The 21,000-nt window shown below is 47.2% G+C and overlaps 1 protein-coding gene across 2 annotated transcripts in view; it reads left to right on the top strand.

The window, feature by feature from the left end:
• Positions 1–556: 556 nt before the first annotated feature.
• The window catches only part of MED12 (mediator complex subunit 12), a 36,237-nt gene continuing 15,793 nt past the window's right edge, over positions 557–21,000 (top strand). For both annotated transcript variants that reach the window (XM_065643226.1, XM_065643225.1), the window contains exons 1-25: positions 557–741; positions 1,080–1,184; positions 1,986–2,177; positions 3,943–4,102; positions 5,399–5,574; positions 5,858–5,968; positions 6,464–6,718; positions 8,740–8,886; positions 9,177–9,276; positions 9,728–9,864; positions 10,672–10,803; positions 11,206–11,332; positions 11,971–12,200; positions 12,613–12,693; positions 13,571–13,744; positions 14,019–14,163; positions 15,095–15,213; positions 15,364–15,507; positions 16,289–16,452; positions 16,710–16,841; positions 18,284–18,511; positions 18,708–18,852; positions 19,126–19,246; positions 19,939–20,040; positions 20,763–20,876. In XM_065643226.1, coding sequence (XP_065499298.1) covers positions 643–741; positions 1,080–1,184; positions 1,986–2,177; positions 3,943–4,102; positions 5,399–5,574; positions 5,858–5,968; positions 6,464–6,718; positions 8,740–8,886; positions 9,177–9,276; positions 9,728–9,864; positions 10,672–10,803; positions 11,206–11,332; positions 11,971–12,200; positions 12,613–12,693; positions 13,571–13,744; positions 14,019–14,163; positions 15,095–15,213; positions 15,364–15,507; positions 16,289–16,452; positions 16,710–16,841; positions 18,284–18,511; positions 18,708–18,852; positions 19,126–19,246; positions 19,939–20,040; positions 20,763–20,876 — 3,640 coding nt within the window. In that variant the 5' untranslated portion in view covers positions 557–642. The remainder of the gene's footprint in view (positions 742–1,079; positions 1,185–1,985; positions 2,178–3,942; positions 4,103–5,398; positions 5,575–5,857; positions 5,969–6,463; positions 6,719–8,739; positions 8,887–9,176; positions 9,277–9,727; positions 9,865–10,671; positions 10,804–11,205; positions 11,333–11,970; positions 12,201–12,612; positions 12,694–13,570; positions 13,745–14,018; positions 14,164–15,094; positions 15,214–15,363; positions 15,508–16,288; positions 16,453–16,709; positions 16,842–18,283; positions 18,512–18,707; positions 18,853–19,125; positions 19,247–19,938; positions 20,041–20,762; positions 20,877–21,000) is intronic.

The following is a 21,000-nucleotide window of genomic DNA, read 5'->3' as shown; positions in this document are numbered from 1 at the left end:
AGCAGGACCGGTGCGGGGATCCCAACCCACAGCCCGACCACAGTTGTCCTGGGCTGCGTCCCTGAGAACTGGGGGGAACTGGGAGTAACTGGGGCAGTCCCGGGGGGCAGCTGCGGAGAAACGGTCACAAAGGGGCTCATGGGGGCAGTTGTAGGGAGTTGGGGACACTTATGGGGGGTGTTCGTGTAGGCCAGTGATGGGGGCGGTGAAGGGGGGACAGTTGTGAGTGCAGCGCTGGGGAGGCGAACCGGGCAGCTGGGGGCTGGGGGAGGTCCCGGCGGCAGCGATGAAGGTGCCGGGGCGGGGGGGGGGTTAGTCACGTGACCTCAGCCCGGCGCGCCGCCGGCGGAGCTCCTCCGCCAGGGGGTGCCGCGTGCCCCTTGGGCCGCCCCGTCCGTCTTCGGCACTTTCCGCCTTCTCTCGGCGCAGACTCGGGCCCTCCCCGGCGGCGCTCGGCACTCTTCGTTCCTCCTCGTTCCGGCTTCGGGCTCTTCCGCCTCCGCTCGGCGGCGCCCGTGACAGCGGCGCGTCGCTCGGGCCTCTCCGGCGGCGCTCGGGCGGCCCCGGCGCAGGGCGCAGGCGCGGGCGGCCCCGGCGGTCCTTGGTGTGGCCCGGCCGCCTCTGCCCGCCGGCCGGCCCGGGATGGCGGCCTTTGGCGTCCTCAGCTACGAGCACCGTCCGCTGAAGCGCCCGCGCCTCGGCCCGCCCGACGTTTACCCGCAGGACCCCAAGCAGAAGGAGGTCCGTGGGCCGGGCGTGTGGGGGGTTCCCGGGGTGCGGGGCCGCCGTGCCGGGGCTGGCCCGTGACGAGGCCCCGGGGGTGCGCTGGGAGCCCCCGGGGTGCGGGTGGGGAGCTCTGAGGGGCCCGTCCCGCCGGGCCCCGGGTTGTGGGTGGGGGGATCTGTCCGAGGAACCCGCGGTTCCTGTGCCCGGCACCCAGGGCCGGGGGGCGGCCGGGAGCAGCGGGCCCTGGCTGTGCCCTGCTCTCCGCGCTGGCCGGGCCGCCTCGGGGACGGAGGCCGCGGGCGTCTGGCGCGGAGGGGCCCTGGTGGGCTCTGCTGACCGTCCTTCCCCCGCAGGATGAGCTGACCGCTCTGAACGTCAAGCAAGGCTTCAACAACCAGCCCGCGGTCTCCGGGGACGAGCACGGCAGCGCCAAAAATGTCAATTTCAACCCAGCGAAGGTGAGAGCCACCCGGACGGTGGGCGCTTCGGCAGGGCTTGGAGCCTGTCGGGGCAGGTCCTGCGTCTGGTTCCTTTCCTGTGTCCAGGACCAGGAGACCTTTCCCTTCAGGATAGGGGGTTTAGGACCTAACCCTCTGTCCCTGTAGAACCAAAGCTCTGCATTCTTCTGGAACTGTGTCGCATCTCTGAGAGAGCAGGTTCTTTTATTCCTTCGTACATCTTAGGGGTAGGTCTGTATCTGCAGTCCATGTTAAACCACCATCTAGAGCTTATATTTTGCAATTAAAGCAGAAGGCTAGGATACCAGAAGCAGGAAAGTTCTATTTGGTTTGGTTACATCATGGCCATGGTAGAAGAGAAGTGAGAATGTTTGAAACATCAGGCAGTTTAAACACAGGAATTATATAACAGGCTTCAGCTCCCTTTTTCCAGTCTCTAAAATCAAGATGTTAACTTCCTGGCCTCCCTGACAAGAGGACTAGTAATGACCTGGGATGGAAGGCAATCAATAAGCACAGTACATTTGTTTTCCTTAGCTGACGTCTGTCCGAGAAGCCTTCTGTCTGGTTTGACAAGTATTTATAAAGAGTTGTTCCCTCTCAACTTGACTCCCTGCTTGTTTACTGTATTGAGTTGTCTAGAAGCATTCCTCTTTGCAAGTATAACACAGGAAATTTTTGGCAGGATTTTGTGTTTCAAAAGTTGATTCTGGTGAGACTTATGGTAGGAATGATAAATGGGATTTTAGGCACACAGAAATGTAATTGATCCTTTTTTATCTTTTTTTTTTTTTTTTCCAGATCAGTTCAAATTTTAGCAGTATTATTGCAGAAAAGCTGCGTTGCAATACACTGCCTGACACAGGAAGACGGAAACCCCAGGTGAATCAGAAGGATAACTTTTGGCTGGTGACAGCACGTTCTCAGAGTGCCATAAACAACTGGTTCACAGATCTGGCTGGAACTAAGCCCCTCACTCATCTCGCTAAGAAGGTAGGTTACAGGAGAGGCTGCCTGACAGGGCAGAGCATTTAATCTATGCTTGTTGCCAAAGTCTATAGTAGAAGGTTTTCACTATTTGAAGAAGTTTCTTCTCTCTACATCTCCTGAAGCTTTCAGCTTGAAGAACGTATCCAGGATTTGTAGTGCACTGGCTGTAGTTGTCCCCACACGAAGAGCTGGTCTCTCGTCCATTGTTTGGAGGTTGTGTTCAACTTTGCCTTTTGGCTTTAGACTGATTTATTTTAAGGTTCAGATGTTTTTCGGAAGAGCTGCCACTGTAGCCTTTGGTCTGTTGTTTAGATTAGGAGCATTCCTATTGTGGAGGTTTTTTTAAGTTCTTGAAAAGTCATAGTGAGAATTACTGGAAATAATCAGCTGAGTGCCTTCCCAGACTTCTGTTGCAGTGACGTATTTCTGGTTTTAAGCTGAGAAGAATGTGCGTGTTATAGCCTGGTCTCAGCCAGGATAGAGCATTTCTGCGCCCTGGGGACTGGGGTTACATATTTCCCTGGTAGCATTGAATTCTGTAGTGTATGAAAGAAGAAAGAAGGGTCTTACTCTGCCATTTTATTGGGCCCAATAACAAGGGGAACTAACTCTCTGTCAGGGTGGGCCTGTAAACAAGGAACTCGGCAATCTAGTAGGCATTGTGGAGAAACGTAACTCCCAGTTGCGAAATGGTAGCAGAGCACATAGTTTATAAGCTGGAGTTTGCCTGGTCCATAGTGTTCTGACTCACTTTTGGGGAAAATAAAGTAATCTGATTTTCCCCGAATCTGTCTCTTTATAAACTTAGTCCTTGTGTCCTTCTCTGCGTGTTGGATGTCGGTTTCCTGAAGACATTGTGAAAGCTTGAACCTTTCAAGGCCTTCCCCAGTTTCCTGCAGTAGGCTCCATCAGTTTTCATGAAATTAGACAAGAAAGCAGTGACTGTCGGTAGCCAACTGGTCGGTGTCTTTGTGTCTTTGAAGTATTGGAGAGTAATTGGGAAGAATGTAAGAAACATAGCAAGTAAGTGATTGAACTGTCGGTAGTTCAGGGACTTTGAGATACCTACCAAATGGACCTGTTCTCTGTGAATTTGTCTCATTCCTCTATGAACACACGCATACTTTTGCTCTCTGTAGTATCCTGTGGAAATGAGCCCCACAGCTGTACTTTTTCCTGTGATGTGTTATTGCTTCCTGGTTTATAGATCTGCAGTCTGATGATTTCACTGGTATCCTCCCATGTTCTTTAATTTTGAATCTTGGATTAATTAATTCTTCGTACTATGGTACTCAGTTGCCTGTTTCTCACAGTCTTCTGTTGGCTGCTCGTGATATTACAAGACTTTTTGTAACCACTCTTCTTTGTTTGTGAAATGAAGGGTCCTATCTTCAGTTTGTACAGTAAGATACTCTGTGTTTCTGACTCAGTCCTTAGTCTGTACCTTTTGTAGTTGTTTATATCCTCTCTGGAGGATATCCTCAAAGCTGTTTGCAGGATTCAGGTTGCGGATTTACAGTGATATAAGTTTATTTTCTGTCTTCTTTCAATTTGTTGTTTCTGTTGATACTGAAATGCAGCTGTGGTACTGTTGCTTTCTGACCAGACATGAATTCTTGCAAAAGGTGTTTTGAGATATGGAGCAACACAGTACCTTTTCCCTTTTTACCTTTTTCACAGCTTGCAGTGCCTACAGCATGTGTAGTTGCTTTGGAATAGTTCCCACGTAAGCCATTGGTTGCAATTCTCCCTCTCAATTCTGTTACAGGTGCCCATCTTTAGCAAGAAGGAAGAAGTCTTTGGTTATTTGGCGAAATACACTGTTCCAGTAATGAGAGCAGCCTGGCTCATCAAAATGACTTGTGCCTATTATGCTGCCATCACGGAAACCAAGGTGAAAAAGCGTCATGTCATTGATCCCTTCATTGGTAAGCACTTTGTGTGGAGCACTGGTTTTATCCAACCCAGATGCTTCCTTCTCAGCCTGCTCTTGAATAGTAAGAGGTAGCCTGGAAATCCATATAAACTTTGTTCCTGCTGATAAGTGCTCTGATGTGCGTAACTGTCTAAAACAACAGGGCCCACCTATGAGAGTATGCTGTTGAAAAATAAGTCTTAGCAGCCACAAATACTTCCTGAGAGTCTGTCTCTTCTTTTTCCCTATTAAGGTCTTCCGTGCTCCTCTTCAGTATAACCTGTTTCTTTTCTTACCCTATGAAGAATGTAAATGTAATTTAGTGATCACTGATTAGCTGATTCTCAAGTGAGTAAGTACATTTCCCAGAGAATTCCAGTATATTATTCCCTGTTTGTGTTGCCAGTTACATTAAGCCCTACTGGATCCCATATGTAACATCCTTTGCATCCTGGCCTCCTCCAGATTACCGGGGTCCAGGGGAGCTCCCCTTGCTGTTTTCTGGTTTGTATGGCTGTGCCTACAGGACCTGACCACACTCCTTTGAAAAGCAGTACTAGCAGCTGCAGTCCATGGATATCTTTTTTTTTTCTTCTTGTTTATCTTTGGCATAAAAATTACACAGGCTTCTTAGCTCTATTTCTAAGGTTGATTGGTTTGTTAGATATATTTATTCCATTTACTTTCCTGTTCCTTTGAGTATTTGTTTGTCCTACTGCTGACCCTGTCAGTGTTGTTTGTTTCACATTCTTGCATATTTTGCCTTGGGTTTTGCCATCTGCATTGTCCCAGAGGAGTATAATCCTGCTGTCATTTTGTGTATGGAGTTTGTCTCTTATACAGTTAGATTTTAGGAAAAACAATTTTTTAAAAAAATCATTGATCATGTCTTTATACTGCTAAGTCTGAAAGAGATTTAGAGTGAGTTCAGAGTTTAAGTATTTCCAGTGTTTCTGCTGTCTGTCAGATTATGGAAGATGATAAACCAAGCTGGCCTAACACTGCTCCCTGCTGGAAAGCCTCTTCTCTCCACAGGCTGATTCACAGCAACTGCAGTTGAAGAATCTTTCTTCCCAACTTTTGTTGTACAAAGTAACCCTGCCGCCCTTGTTCCCTACTTCTGTGGATGCCTCTTCCTCCCTACCACCCCCAGGCCACAAGCAAAGCTGACATTGGGGAACTTATTTTTCTTTCATTGTCTTTCTGCCTTTTCCTGAACTTTTTAGAGTTTCCACCTGCACACTGGCCTGGTTCTTTCCTGCCTTTGTTTACCACAGCACTTGTTGCTAACCTTTTTCCTCTTCTCCAGAATGGACACAGATCATAACCAAGTACCTGTCAGAGCAGCTGCAGAAAATTGCGGAGTTCTACAGACAGCTCCCAGGGCAAGGCTGTGGTTCACCGTCGGGACCAATGCCCCAGGAGGTGGAACAAGCTTTGAAGCAGTGGGACTACAATGAGAAACTTGCTATGTTCATGTTCCAGGTGGGGGACTGGAGAGGGCTGCTGGGTGGTTGTGTAGCAGTGCAGGGCTAGAGGAAGTGGATGCAAAATGATTTATTTTTGCAGTATATTATTTTTCTGTGAATAGACTGCTAGGGCTGGATACAGTTTTGAGCTTAGTAATAGAACAGGGATAGTACAGAACTCTGCAAACTTCTGGAGTTATTTCCACTGTCAGAAAGCAAGCAGCTGCCGCTGCTCTGCCTTTCCTTAGTGGATGTTGCTTCAGCTTTTGTCTGTTTGCTCTGCCTTTATCTGTGTGCAGGATGGCATGCTGGACCGGCATGAATTCCTGACGTGGGTCCTGGAGTGCTTTGAGAAAATACGGTCAGGAGAAGATGAATTTCTGAAAATGCTCCTACCCCTGCTGCTGCGGGTGAGAAATATGTACCTGGCTTGCTTCAGGAGAGCACTGACTTCTGCTGTTGTCAGTCCCTTCCTATTGCCTAAGGGATGATGACCTCTTTTGTACCAAGACCACTAGAGAGTTTCCCTCTGAGCATCCTTCTTAGCTCAGGGAAGGATATTGTTTTAGTTCTGCTCTCTTATGCTTCCTCCTCCTTTACCCTGTTTCCCTGCACTGGATTTGCTAATCCCTGCCCATGTCGCATCTGGAAACTGCTTTTCTTTCTTTCTGTTGCAACAGATTCTAGGCAGACCTTTGAAGCCTTGGGAACGCTGGGTGTGGGTACATTTTTATGCATGAAGTCATTGCTGTAGAGCATTTAAAGGTTTTTTTCTGATGATGAGGAGCCAGTGGGTAATCACTGATGCTAAGGAGCTCTCTGTAAAAAGATACTGTCTGTACAAGACAGGGTTTCTGTTGTGTTGCTTGTAATGAGGACGTTTCCCTCCTCCCTTTTCCCTACAGTACTCTGGAGAGTTTGTGCAGTCAGCATACCTGTCCAGACGTCTGGCCTACTTCTGCACCCGCAGGCTTGCTATGCAGCTGGATGGTGCTGGTGGGCACCCACCCCACATCCTGTCTGCCCAGACAGGGAATCCTCTTCCTTCAACTCCCACCCCTCAGCCAGCTGCAGGGAATCCTCCTCCCAGCCCTTTCAGTGACTTACTGCTGTGCCCCCAGCACCGGCCAGTGGTCTATGGGCTCAGCTGCATCCTCCAGGTAGGTTTGAGTAGCGGTTGGTGGTAGTGGGGTCAACTGGGACAGTTTATATTGTATGTCATCACAGAATAATCATTAGTCTGAGTCAGTAACTTCCTGAGTACAGAAATATCAAACTATGATCGCCAAAGGGCAGATCTTTGCTGACGTGTTACAGAGCTTTTGTACCACACATCAGTGCTGTAGCAGTGCTCTTGATTGAAGAAAGGAAAAAGGGTTGGAATAGAGCCTTTCACACTACTCAGAGGTGCCTCAGATGACTGGGAAAGCTTTGCAGAAGAGGGGATGAGAAAGAAAGGGTTATTTCATCTTGTATGTCAGTAACAGGTTGTCATCTTGTAAAGGAAATTATGCCAGAAATGAGTGTTTTGTAATTTTGCGAACTCTTAAAAAACAACGCCTCATCAGAAAGATCCACCCCCACAGAACAAAAAACGCAACAAACCAAACAACCAGCACGCACAAAAACCAACCCCTCCCACTTCTTTGTGGAAGAACTTTAATGGTTTAGGCAGACCACTAAGGAGTGGCAGCAGGCTATGAAAAGGAATGACTCTGAACTCATAATCTTTATACTTGGAATTGATTAAACCATACCTTGCAGTAAAAGTGACTAGGTCAGGTGGCTCCCTGCAGGAGTGGAGATTGCCCCTTCCAGGGGAGGAAAGGAGCACGCTAAAGCAGAGGAGATTCCAGAGAGCGCATGATGAAGCAGGAGGTGGAGAGGAAGAGAGCACAGAGCTTGGGAACCTGCAGCTCAACAGAGAAACTTGAGATCAAGGAGCCCTGACAGGACCAAGAAGTAGCCAGCCAGCTCTCAAACAGGGTAGAAAGAAAATTCCTAGAGTATAGTTGGCTAGAAGGATCTGGCTGCAAGGGACTAGAGAGCAAAGCGGAGGTTAGAAATAACCCCTTTGTATTCCTGTTAAGTCTTTCTTGGTCACTTTCAGTTAAAAAAGTTTAGGTGTTTATTTTCTAGTTTCTGTGTGATAAAACATGCCTTTTAAATATAAAAGTCCTTTGTTTGGGGAGCTTACTTTAGGGAAAATATACAAGCATATATACCTCAAAGATTTGGCTGTTTTGGGGTTTGAACACAACCTGCTTAAAAAGTTCAAACTGGTTAATGACAGTCTGATCTTTTTTAGTATGTCTCAGAAGAGCTTCTGATAGAAGGTCTATAGACCTGATCTGCAGAAAGTAGATAAGGCTAAAGCAGAATAAGATCTAGCGGTTGGAAGTTGGAGCTGGGTAAAATCAGGCTGGAAACATATGCGTTTCTAACAGTGTATGGAATTAACTTTTGCTCAAATGTTCTCAAGATATGATGGATTCTTTGGTTTGAGTGTTTAAAACAGCCTTCATTGCCCATCTTAATGTCTGGTGTCTTGTGAGCCAGAAGCTGTAGGGGTGTATCCTAGAAATAATTCAGTGAAGTTTTGTCTGTGTTTGTGTGGGTGTCTGCACAAGATAAAAGAATGAAAACGCACATATAATAGCATTGTTATTATAATCATTACCATAATCATACTTGTAATTATTACATAATATGGTATAATGAGTTTGGGTCTGCTCACTCATTTATTCTCACACTTTAGTCTTGATGGAGGCTCTAAGTCACTAATGTAAATGCTGCTCCTGGATTGCGAGGGTTGGATTCTGCATTGGGAGTGTGAGTTGTAGAAAATAAGTTCTGTTTAGAAGCAGCAGGGAGCTCTGGAGCAACATGTTGCTGCTTTTGGATAATGTGGAACTCTGATCTTTGCTTCCTAAACATACCTAGGGCAAGAAACTCAGTGCAGCGAAAATACTGATTTACTCCTTTCTGCTCTAATATGGTATTTAGCCCAAAGACTCTTTCAGAGCTTATAACAGAAAAAAACCCAATAGTAAATATGTTTACAGGATGATGAATGCCTGGGCAGTAGGATAAAGGAGTGGTTATTTCTGTACAAAGTAGTCTTACTTAATTGTTTTGACCTTGATTTGCTCATTGATACTAACTTTCCTGTCTATTGCAGAGTATAATTTTGTGTTGCCCAAGTGCCCTTGTGTGGCATTACTCCTTGACTGATAGCAGGATAAAGACTGGCTCTCCGCTGGACCACCTGCCTATAGCCCCATCCAACTTGCCCATGCCAGGAGGGAACTCAGCCTTTACACAGCAGGTGAGCAGCCTTCAATAATGGAGCTCTTGTGCTCCAGGATAATAGCTGAATCTCAGCTCTTTCAGGATTTTCTTTTCACGTTGTGTGATAAGCAGACCCGGAGGTCCTGTTTCACTACCAAGGAATTAACAGCTCCCATTCTGCTATAAGCAAGACAGTGATGTCCTTGGAAGATGGGCAAAATCTAACCTTGCGTAGAATTACTGTTGTGCTCTTTGTTTCCTGATAATTTTGTACACAAGACTTCTAAGGCATCCTTTTGTATGTTTACACAAGTCCATTGCTTTTAGGTTCGGGCAAAGCTGCGTGAAATTGAGCAGCAGATAAAGGAACGTGGCCAGGCTGTGGAGGTTCGCTGGTCATTTGACAAGTGCCAGGAAACCACAGCAGGTAACTTGCTGTAGGTTAAAGTTTCTTTCCCCCTGTTCCGTGTGTTACTGTGATAAACTTCCTGTCTGGCTATTTTCTTTGATTTTTTTCCTATTGGCTGCCATTGGTGTTTACTGTCAGCAGTGAAAAAAACCAAATGGCTCTTTTTCTTTCCAGCGCAAAATCTTGCATGGGTCCATTTCCCCAGGTATAGGGGGAGTTTCTGTTACTGGAAGCTGGAAATGTGTACCAGGGAACTATACTCTTGTATATGTGCCGTGTTCTGATGCTTTCTGCTAACATCTGCTGTTGGCTGCTGTGAGACTCAGGATACTAAACTGAGTGGACCCTTGCCTGATGGATACAGCTTTCCTTAGGCACTCTCCTGAGCAATGAGCTCACAGAAACTTTTGCTCCAGAGTCGCTTGTAGTGGTTTCCAAATACACATTTCTCTTCTCTCTTCCCTTCTAGGTTTCACTATTGGCCGTGTCTTGCACACTTTAGAAGTTCTGGACAGCCACAGCTTTGAAAGATCTGACTTCAGCAACTCTTTGGATTCCTTGTACAACAGGATATTTGGTTTGGGTCCAACCAAAGACAGTCATGAGGTACCTTGGGACTTTGCTGCTGGTCTTGGTCGTGGCTATGTTCTTGTTTATATTCCACAGTTACTGTCTGGTGTCTGCAGACAGCTGACTAGGTGGTGGCCTTTGGCCAAGAGATGCAAGGATTTAATGCAGCTTTAAGTTAGGGAGGTACTAAAGTGAGAATGGGGGAAGTGTGTGCTCTAGAAAGTCTACACTAACAAATATGTGTTAAGTTTGAGAGAATCCACACAGCTGAGGAGAGTCTTCTGATGGAAGACATTAGTCTGAATAGCAGATTGACAATAAAGACATGTTATGTGTCTGAGAGAAGTAAATGCTGGCCTTGTCAAACTCTGGGGAGTCTGGGACCTCGCAGTTCAAGTTCCTCTTAGCCTAGGAGGTGACATATTTATGATGTGTGGGACCAAGTTGCAACCAATACTGCATTGGTTGCAGGAAGTGAGCTGCAGGACTGGTAGTTTGCAGGCTTTGTATAGTGCTGTTGAGAAGTTGTGTTTCACTCTGTGCTAAGATAAGCACTCCATAGATGTGCTGCTGAAAGAGAGGTGATTTTCTGAAGCAAAGCCAGCCTGGAGATTTGTCAGGGGCTGTGCATCACCTCATGTTGCAAAGTGCCATCAAAGTCAGACAAAGCAGGAGGGCTCTGGATTCATGTCTGTTGTCTGTGTTAGGAAGAAAGGAATATAGCAGTCTTCAGGCTGGGCTCTACTAGAAGTAAAGCCACTGTTACATCCAACCCAAGGCCTTGGGACTGCCAACCTCTTCTGTTTGCCTCAGGTTCTCACTGTAGTGCTTATATCTCAACAGATCTCCCCAGATGACGATGCAGTGGTGGCCTTGCTGTGCGAGTGGGCTGTCAGCTATAAACGCTCTGGACGCCACAGGGCTATGGTTGTGGCCAAACTTCTGGAGAAGCGTCAAGCAGAGATAGAGGCTGAGGTAAATCCTTATTCCTGGAAGGCTAGCAGTGGTAAAGGAGAGCAGAGGTTATCGAGCTACAGTTATCTCACTATTACACCAAAAGGCAGAGGCTGATCAGCACAATGCCTCTTCGCACTAATGCTGTTAATTATGGCATTTGCTTCTTTAACCCAAGGTAGGTTATAAATGAGCCTGTGGGATGGTGTGTATCCCATTTCTTGGATGTGTTTGAAGACAGGTGATGGCAGTGCAAAAGTACTAGCATACTTGGAAACTGTGAAGTACCTTACAGAAACCTGTGTGGTGGCTTTCTTGAAAGTGTAAGATAGGAAAATTCTCTTGAAAGCCTATTTTTGTGGGTTTATGAATAGTGACTTTCTCCTCTGTGGCAGCAGTTGGTACTTTTTTCTCTTTCTGCAGAGATGTGGAGACTCTGAAGTTGTGGACGAGAAGGGTTCCATCTCCTCGGGTTCTCTCTCAGCAGCCAGCGCTCCTGTCTTTCAGGATGTCCTCATGCAGTTCCTTGACACTCAAGCTCCTATGCTAAGTATGTAATAAGAACTTCTGGTCTCACAGTTTCTAGCTTTCCCTCTTCTGCAAACTTTGAATTTGTGTGCTATTCTCTTGTAGGTCTTGGATGTACCTTAATTTTTTCTCTGGCTTCCTTGCAATCCAGAGCATACGTTGGGAGAGGGAGGGAAAACAGCCTGGAGGGCCAGACAACAGAAAGATAATGCAGAAGCACTTCTGTTAACAGAGTGTTGGCCAAGAATAAATTAGTTTAGCCTAATTGGGAATTAATTCAGGCTGAGAACTAGAAGGAGGTTTCTAACTAGTAAGTATTAATAACAAAGCTCTGGAATAGTCTCTCAGTGGAAGTACTGCAAACAGATTAAGGGGGATGGAATATGGCTCTGAATGATGGAGGCAACTGTTTGTACATCCAGGAATGGCACTTCAGGCTGAAGTCCTGTGCCTCTGGTCTGCGAGACTAACTGGAGAGCTTTTGACTTAATTGCCAGCTGTTGAGATTGGGCTTCCGTGCTGTAATCTCAGAACTGTGTATCGGTCATTTATTACATTGAGATCTCTGGAAACACCTTCTGTAGCCCTAGGTTATGTGGCTGATGTTTCTCAGAGTGTTGCAGAAGAACTCAGCCCTGACTGTCTGTGCTGTCCTTTCAGCTGATCCTGGGAAGGAGAATGAGAAGGTGGAGTTCTTTAACCTTGTGCTGCTGTTCTGTGAGCTAATCCGACATGATGTCTTCTCTCACAACATCTACATGTGCACACTCATCTCTCGGGGTGATCTTGCCATGGATTCTCATGGGCCTCGCCCGCCCTCACCCTTCGATGACCCTGCTGAGGAGCATGACAGAAAGGAGACGGAGGGAAACAGTGGCATCAAGCTAGAGGTGAGAGCACAAGCACCACGGCCCTCCTGTACATGTCTTCAAGTTGTACTTGTCTGTTTTTACCAGCTTTGCAGCCTCCTTGCTAATACCTGCTGGAGGATGTACCAGTGACTCATGCTTCTCCTTCTCCCAAGCTATTTCTGTAGAATTTCTGTTTCAAAAGTATTCTAAGGCTGGAAAGGGCCTGCAGAATGTAAAGGGGCAGATAGGAAAATATTGTATTGCTCAGAGCAGCATATCATGAGGCCCATCCTTGATGTTTGCAGTGTATTAGGGTTCAGCTCGCCAGGAACCATGGGTGTGTTGGCATTTTGCTGTCTGTTCAACATGGACATCGACTGCTGCAGTAAAGAAATGCTCTCTTGTTCCCTGGTGGATCACTGAGGTGTGAAGCTGCTCTCTCTGTTCCCAGGAAACAGGTCTTTCTGAGCCCATGGACATCGACCACAACTCCAGCATGATCTTCGATGACATGGAGAAGACAGACTTTTCGGTATGTTCCTGCACTTCCTACCTGCTACTCAGTAAGTAGGTCAGTATGTTGTAGTGGGACCAGGGACAGCACGTGCCTCGCTTTTGTGCGAGTGCTCCCTCTCTGCTGTAGAACCAGCATGCTGGAAGTGGCTGGGCTTAAGGCAGCTGACACTGTAAAAAGATCCATGTAACCTGTTTATGCTGGTCGGGGTCCATCAAAGTCAAGTGAGGCCCGGTCATTCCTGGGGTCTCTTACGCTCTGGCCACTGCCAGCCTGGTGTTTGGGCACAGTAGAAAGTGGGCTGCTTGGAAGTGGATAGGAAATGGATGACCATGATAGCACCAGGAGATTGGGAGTGACCAGTTACTGTTGGCAGAGGTTTTCTTGATCACCTGGGAGAAGACATGGGTCTGCTATCTTTGAACTGTGTGACCTTCCATACTTCTTCAGTTTTACAGTTCTTCGTAATATTTGAGGGCATAGTTCATATTTGCAGAATGCTTTGAATGAAGCACTTAGTAATAAAAATAACTTGTGGTGGTTGAAAAATCTCTGAGTACCTACATTTGTCTAGCCATTTCTGGCCTTTCAAGGTATGTGTTAGGCAGGTGTGATGTGCTGTGGTTATGTGGTGGTTATGCATTCCCAAAATCCTAAGTCATGGTTATTTGTTTCCTATTGTTTTTAACTCAATATACAACATGAACCAGAAGCAGAAATGGGAATAGTATCTTAGCACATTGCCTTGGTCATTGCCCTAAGAACTGGATGTTTCTCCAGCCCTCCTTCTTCCTTCTCCTTTTTAGACCTGAGCAGATGTACCTTCCTTCACCAATCTTCACTGTTGCATGGCCATGCTCCCTAACTGCTTTTTCTTGTTCTTATGTCTCCCAAGATGTTTTCTCCTCCAATGCATTGTGAATCTAAAGCCAGCCCTTCCCCTGAGAAACCAGATCCTGAAAAGGAAGCAAAGCCTCTGCTGAAGGATAAGTCTGTGGAAGGAATGCTAGCATCCCTGTATGACCAGCCTCGGCACATCCAGTATGCAACACACTTTCCTATTCCTCAGGTATGAGACCTGCTCGTAACTGCTCTCCTGTTGCTGCCTTGTGCTCTGGTTGTGAGGCTACTGCGTTGCCCTGCGGTACTGCTGTAGGTGGGCAAGGAGCAGTCGTGCTTTCCTGCACTACTGCAGGAGATGATCTACTTAAGAAGTCTCCTTGCTTACTCAACCAACTTCTGAGATGAAGCTTTCCTTTTCCTTTAAGAGATTCAGATGTGCAACAAGATTAAAGCATTCAGGCGCGTAGTTGCTAATGCAGTTGCCTCTTTTGGTTCCCCAGGAGGAGTCCTGCAGTCATGAGTGTAACCAGCGCTTGGTAGTTCTTTTTGGGGTTGGAAAACAACGGGATGATGCTCGGCATACGATCAAGAAAATAACCAAAGACATTCTAAAAGTCTTAAACAGAAAGAGCACTGCAGAGACAGGTTAGTAGAGCTTGAGCCAGTCCTTTCTGTAGCAGGAACATCTTTCTAGTTGGCTGGCTCCTTTGTCTGGAGTCTCCCAGTGAAAGGATTTCATCTAATCTACAGTGCCTGGTAAGCTGTATCAGTCACTGAGAGTCTGGAATGGTGCTCTGTTCCCAAACATACTAACCAGCAAGTAAGATGATTGGATTTCTGCTGACAGTACCTGTTTAATTGAACTTTTCTTCAGAAGAGGATTTAGTTATATCAGGTTCAGAGTCAGACCCTGGCCAAAACTTTGGCTTTTCAAATTTCCTTTATGTAGTTCTTTTATCCAGATCCTTGCAAAAGGAGCAAAGAGGACTTTGCCTGTGTATATTCAACAAAGACCTTGATTAAATGTAGCATACCATTATGCTTGGGGCACATGCTAAGTGCATAGGATGGGAAATTTGGATAGCTGTGCCAAGTCAATAGAGAGCCTCTGATTTCCATCAGCTGAGAGTCTGGCTACAATTTATTTTCTCTATTAGTCTGATTTCTGAAAGGCAACTTGTGATAGCAAGATGATTCTTTAATAGATGAGGTGCCCTGACAAAGAAATTTGAGGCTGAACATCTCCAATCCAAAACATCTGTTCTCATCAGGGAATCAGTGTATCTCTAAATCGAGAAAGTATTTTCCCCCTCCAAAGAGTATCTTCACTTGGTATAAACTAGGTGCTAACCCTGCTGTCATTCTCAAGTTGGGAATTCCTTCCTCAGCAATTTACTGTTTTGAATTCAAGATGGTCCTTATCAGCTTAAGGTCTGGGACTCGGGCTTTTTGGCTGTGCTGCGTGACAGGGACTGGTCTTGCTGAGGGACTGGCACGTGCTGATGGCTGATGTCTAGTCCTCCTCTCATGAGGAAGATAGCCTAATACTGTTTTCTGGTCCTCCCAACTTTGGTAGGTGGAGAGGAAGGCCAAAAGAGGAAAAAGAGCAAGCCAGAAGCATTCCCAACAGCAGAAGATATCTTTGCAAAGTTCCAGCACCTTTCTCACTTTGATCAGCACCAAGTCACATCTCAGGTATGAAACTTTAAAGACTACTGTCCTTCTTGGGCCATGATTATGTCCCTTTGCATTACTGAGAGCAGCTTTCTGGAGAGAAAGAGAGAGAGACCTGCTGAGGGACTTTTGCACAGGGAGATAGTACTGTGTGTTGTCTTGCACTTGCAGGTATCTCGCAATGTCTTGGAACAGATCACCAGCTTTGCCTTGGGAATGTCGTACCACCTGCCTCTGGTACAGCACGTGCAGTTCATATTTGACTTGATGGAGTATTCACTCAATATCAGTGGTCTTATTGACTTTGCCATCCAGGTAAGCGCAGTGTGGTCTAACGCTTCCTGGGGAGGGGTTCATCAGCCTGAACGGCAGCAGATCTGTGCTGCGATAGTTGGGCTGCTCCTGGGATCATTGGTGACCCTCTGGCTTGTGTCATGGAGGTGGTCAGATTAGATGGTCATTGCTGTGCTCCTGGGCTGCAGCTGTTAGGAATAGTTTGTGGCAGGTAGTCTTACATGTTCTGCTCTGAGGATTGCTCTTTCAGAGGCTTCAGGGTTGTTTCCAAAGGACTTGCATTGCATCTCTGTCTCTGGCTGCAGCAAGGCCTTGTTCCGAGTGTGAAGGGGATCATCTGTCTCTGGCAGCTCTCCCTCCTCACTCACCTTGAAGGATCCTTGGCACACGGCAGCGCAGGCTGCCTTCTGGGTCCTGCTAAAATCCTGTTGCGGTTTCTGTAGCCTGTGGCAGGTATCCCTTGAAGCCTTGCTGTGGTTGCTGATGGAATTGAGGCTGTTAGCCTTAAAAAGAGAGCCAAGTGAGATTTTTGCAGGACAGAATTACCAAACTACTGCTACTATCTGTGGCCATGTCCCAGTTGCCCTCTGATACCCAAGCACTGACAGCCCCTTGTACTGAGTGAGACATTGTAGCTAAGTACCGGGTGCCAACTATTCCAGGAGTACATCTCTAGGCAGAAAGTGCCTGCCAGTCCCTTTCCTGGCAGGTCCTGTAGGCTGTGGGTGTGGTGTGCCTGCTCCATTTCTGACCATACCTTACCCCTGTGGCTGTTGAAGGGTTTTTCTGTCATTGGGTGCAGTTGCTGAATGAACTGAGCGTGGTGGAGGCAGAACTACTGTTGAAATCCTCCGACCTTGTTGGCAGCTACACCACCAGCTTGTGCCTGTGCATTGTGGCTGTGCTGCGGCACTATCACTCCTGCCTTATATTGAACCAGGACCAGATGGCTCAGGTCTTCGAAGGGTAAGGGAATCTTCCCCTCACCGTGTGGAAGGAAGCAATGTATCTTGTGGGGGCTTGTAAGGGGCAAGGATATATTTGTCCTTCCTAAAAGGCAGCAACTTTGTGCCTGAGGGTTCAGCTCACAGAATTTGCAGGGTACGGGGTGTGTTACCAGGTGAGCACTGTTGCTGTGAGCTCAGGAAGATATCTATATAATGAGATTATTTCTTCAGCTTTTATTTTTTGTGTTGCCACAACGTTTTTTTGTCTCTGTACAGTTTGTGTGGGGTAGTGAAACATGGCATGAACCGCTCAGATGGCTCCTCAGCAGAGCGCTGTATCCTGGCCTATCTCTACGACCTGTATACCTCCTGCAGTCACCTCAAAAGTAAATTTGGGGAGCTCTTCAGGTGAGTCTGAGGCAGGTGGGATGCAGTGGGTGCTGACTAGTGTAGCACCTTGGCTTAAGCTTTGCTTGTGATCTTGTTTGACGGGATTGTCCCTTACATCCTCTCAATGGGGAACTGAAGCCTTGGGAGCAGTTCCTGTTTTACAGGCAGTAATGACCCAGTGTATAATCCTGACTTTTAGATTGTCAAGTTGGTTTGGGTAAATTGCCTTCAGTTGTCCTCTGCACTTCCACAGATCTGTTCTTACTCCACTCCTAGAGGACAGGAGAGGTCTGTTCCTACCAAACTCTGATGACCGAGCAGCTCATCCTAAATGTTGTTATCTGCTTGTGCTCAGCTCCCTAATCTTTGGAGTGCTTCCGAACCTGCTCTGCTTGGTTCTGGGTTTGTTCCTGTGCTACTTTGCACTCCTTACCTGCCTCTGTTGGCTCTTCAGGTTCTGCTTTGCTGATGTTGCCTCAAGGCTCTGTCCTGTGGGCTTATTTTACTCTGTGGCCTTCTGCCCTTTGCAGTTCTTCTCTTGGGAACTGTCCCCGCACCAGCTCCCTGTGGAGCTCCTTCCTTAGCAGCCCAGAGGTGGAGCGCACAGATCTCCATGGCTTTTTGCTCACAGGATCCCGTGAAGGGGTAATTCTCCTGACAACTGAGTTTCCCAGTGCAGTGCTTCACGTCGTCCTCTCTCACAGCCCCTGCTCCTCGTTAGCACTCCCAGTGCAGGTGTGCTGTAGGGACATCTAACCGTCGGTGTTACCCCCATTGCAGGGCTGTGACAGTGGCTTGTGCTGCGGTGTCAGCTGTCTAAATCCTGGCTGCTGAGAGCCTTTTAAGTCTCTCTCTGGACTGAATTGAGAGCAAGAGGTGGTCACAGGTGCATTGGAGCTCTTTGAAGGAGTCAACACACATACGGAAATGCAAAACCTGATATTAGGCTAACTGAATTGCCAAAAGTTGTTCAGCAAGGCTTTAAAATAACTGGCCACACAAAAAAGGGAACATCCTCTAGCAGGCAAACAATAGTTTTGAGATGGAGACAAGGAGAGGGAAGGAGTTTGTATTTTGAGGGTGATCCCTCCCTGAGGAGTCCTGTAGGACTCTGCTAGTGCTTGTGGTGTTCTACGCATGGGAAGTGCCTTGCTCTCAAACTCTTCTCTGGGCATCAGCTGTTCTGACACCAAGGCCTGAGTGAGGTGTTTCCCCAACCTGACCTGGAACAGCCTTTCCCGTGCTGTGTTCACTGAGCCCATGGGTAACTTCCAGGTGCTTCCACAGCAAAGAACCATCTTCACTGTTTTGGGAGAGTGTTTGTGGGTACACAGTGATCTTGAGTTTCCACATGTTCTTGCCCAGGGAGGGCTTGTCTTGCACAGGATTGCTTTGTTTATCAGAGTTCAGTGGGAGCTTAGTTTTTTGTGTTCCTAATCTCTCTTTCCTGTCCTGTTTAGTGACTTCTGCTCCAAGGTGAAGAACACAATCTACTGCAATGTTGAGCCATCTGACTCCAACATGCTGTGGGAACCAGAGTTCATGATTGACACTATTGAAAATCCGTCTGCACATAACTTTACGTACACCAACCTGGGCAAGAGCCTTAATGAAAACCCAGCTAACCGCTACAGTTTTGTCTGTAATGCACTTATGCACGTGTGTGTGGGACACCATGATCCCGACAGGTGAGAGGCAGAACTTGGTTCTACTGAGATAGTAAAGTCTTTAGGTGAGGGTAAGAAAGCCAGCAGCCATTCCTTGGCTGTCTTGGGGTGTGAGGAAGAAGGAGGCAAGGCTGGGGTCCCTTAGAGAATCACTGACATGATGGCGTGCATGAGTAGCAAAGGTGACCCTCTGCTTTTTTCATTATTTATTTAACAGGGTGAACGACATTGCTATCCTGTGTGCTGAGCTAACTGGCTACTGCAAGTCTCTAAGCGCCGAGTGGCTGGGTGTGCTCAAAGCTTTGTGCTGTTCCTCCAATAATGGGACCTGTGGCTTCAATGATCTTCTCTGCAATGTTGATGCAAGTGCAAACATTCAAAAGGGGAAAAGGAATTGAAGCAGGAGTGGAGGGATCCCTTGGGAGAGGGCAGAGACTTTGTCTTCTGAGGACAGGGGAAAGGCTTTGAGTACTGGGGTTACCTTTTGGTGTTGTTTGCAGCCTGGGCTGATCATGGACATTGACCTGGGGTTATGGGCCCTTCTACCCCCCAGCTTCTAGGCAAGCTGAGGAGTTGCTGACAGAGGAAATGAGGCAGAGGCTGTTGTGATCACTGGCTGATCTCCTCTCTTCCAGGTCAGTGACTTATCTTTCCATGATTCCTTGGCCACCTTTGTTGCTATTCTCATTGCCCGGCAGTGCTTGCTGCTGGAGGACCTGATTCGCTGTGCTGCCATCCCCTCGCTCCTCAATGCTGGTAAGTGCATCCCTGCAGAAAGCTGGTCTTAGTCTCAGTTCTGGCCCAAAGGCCTGTGCTTTAATGGATACTTGTGAACCCCACAGTTATGAAACATGCATCCGACACTTCTTTTATGGTATGGTACTTGAGAACTGAACATTTTGCTTTAGAGAGTTTCTGTCCTTTTGGTTTCTATCAAAAACTGGTTGTGCTAAGGTTTTTCAGTGTCTTGCTCTCTGGAGTTTGTGTGCAAGCTGAAATAAGCACAAAGAGATGTTATTGGCCACCCTGTCTGACCAGTGTACGCAGCTCTGAACTCCAGCAGTACACCTCCCACTGCTGACACAGTTCAGCTTAGCATTTTGGCTAGAGCAGCCAGCCAACCAGTTTGGCCTACAGCGCTTGGATCACTCTGCCTTGGCTCTGCCACTAGCCTTCCTAGTGCTCTGGGGACTGCAGCACCCAGACTGACAGGGTGGAGCTGGGAAGATGGAGCAGGCAGAATGCTGTGCATGTCATTGGGGATAATACTGATGGATTTACTCACTTGCATGTTAATTGTGGCACATGTTCCGTATTTGTAAATACAATAAGTCTGCTGCAGCTTCTCAACTGGCTGCTCCAGGGCAGTGCGCTGTGAATAGCTTTTGGAGTGAAAGTCAGCTGCCCCAGTGCTTAAGAAATCTCAGCTGACTGTTTTCTTTACATAGCCTGCAGTGAACAGGACTCGGAACCAGGAGCACGTCTGACCTGCCGGATTTTACTTCATCTGTTTAAGACTCCGCAGCTGAACCCATGCCAGCAAGATGGCAGTAAGTGAATGAAAGTAGAGCCTTTCTTTATTGTGAAAGTACTGAGGCTCTTGCACCCCAAGAAAAGAGATCCTAGACCCTATGATTAGAGATCATGACCTGCTTGCTTTGAATAAAGCAGGCGAAGCCTGAGACACTGCTTTCTGCAGCGGACAAAGAACAATATCCTTCCATTTATGTCACTCCATGGTAGCAAGGCGTGTTGGGGAGGAGGCCCTTGGAGGCAGGAAACCAGCCAGTAGAGGTGGCCTTGCAGTCACTAAGCCATTAGAGTAATGATCACTTTTTTTTTTTTTTATGTCTAGAGCTGTGTGTAGCCTCTTAACTTGGTGCCAGAAGCTGCTATTTTACAGCACTCTCTTTTTGTCTGATGATGGAAATAGTCCAGGAAGCTCTGTTCTTGGCTCCTCATCAGTATCCTGATAGCTTAGATCTCTAAACCCAGCCTGCACTCTAGGTTAGGGTACTGTTGGAGCTTGGAGTTCATGACACAGGCACTGCTCCCCACTTGTGTTTCATGGTTCGGTTGTCACAGTGTGACTGACATTATGCTTACCGAAACTTAATTAAATTGACCCCATGTTACAGCTGGGAGAAGGAATAACCTCAAGATTCTCTGAGCTGGATTCTACAGTACTGGCTGGCACATAATTCAGGCAGCTCTGGAGCCTGTACCTTTCTTTCTCACTGGCTGTTGCCCTTCCCCATTGTCCTCTTTGCAGACAAACCCACGGTGGGAATCCGCTCTTCCTGTGACCGTCACTTACTGGCAGCTTCCCAGAATCGAATTGTGGATGGAGCCGTCTTTGCAGTGCTGAAGGCTGTGTTTGTCCTGGGTGCGTACCTGTGTGAGCCTGAACCATAAGAATGTTTTTCAGGGGAGTGCGAGAAAGACACTGTGTTGCATGTGTTGGCTGTACAGAAGGCCAGAGGAGCTCTGTTCTGGTGGGTCTGTGGCTT

Source organism: Caloenas nicobarica, chromosome 12, assembly GCF_036013445.1.
Source record: "Caloenas nicobarica isolate bCalNic1 chromosome 12, bCalNic1.hap1, whole genome shotgun sequence".
Classification (NCBI taxonomy): domain Eukaryota; kingdom Metazoa; phylum Chordata; class Aves; order Columbiformes; family Columbidae; genus Caloenas; species Caloenas nicobarica.
Note: the sequence above shows the minus strand (reverse complement) of the source record. Positions and strands in the feature narration are given on the sequence as shown.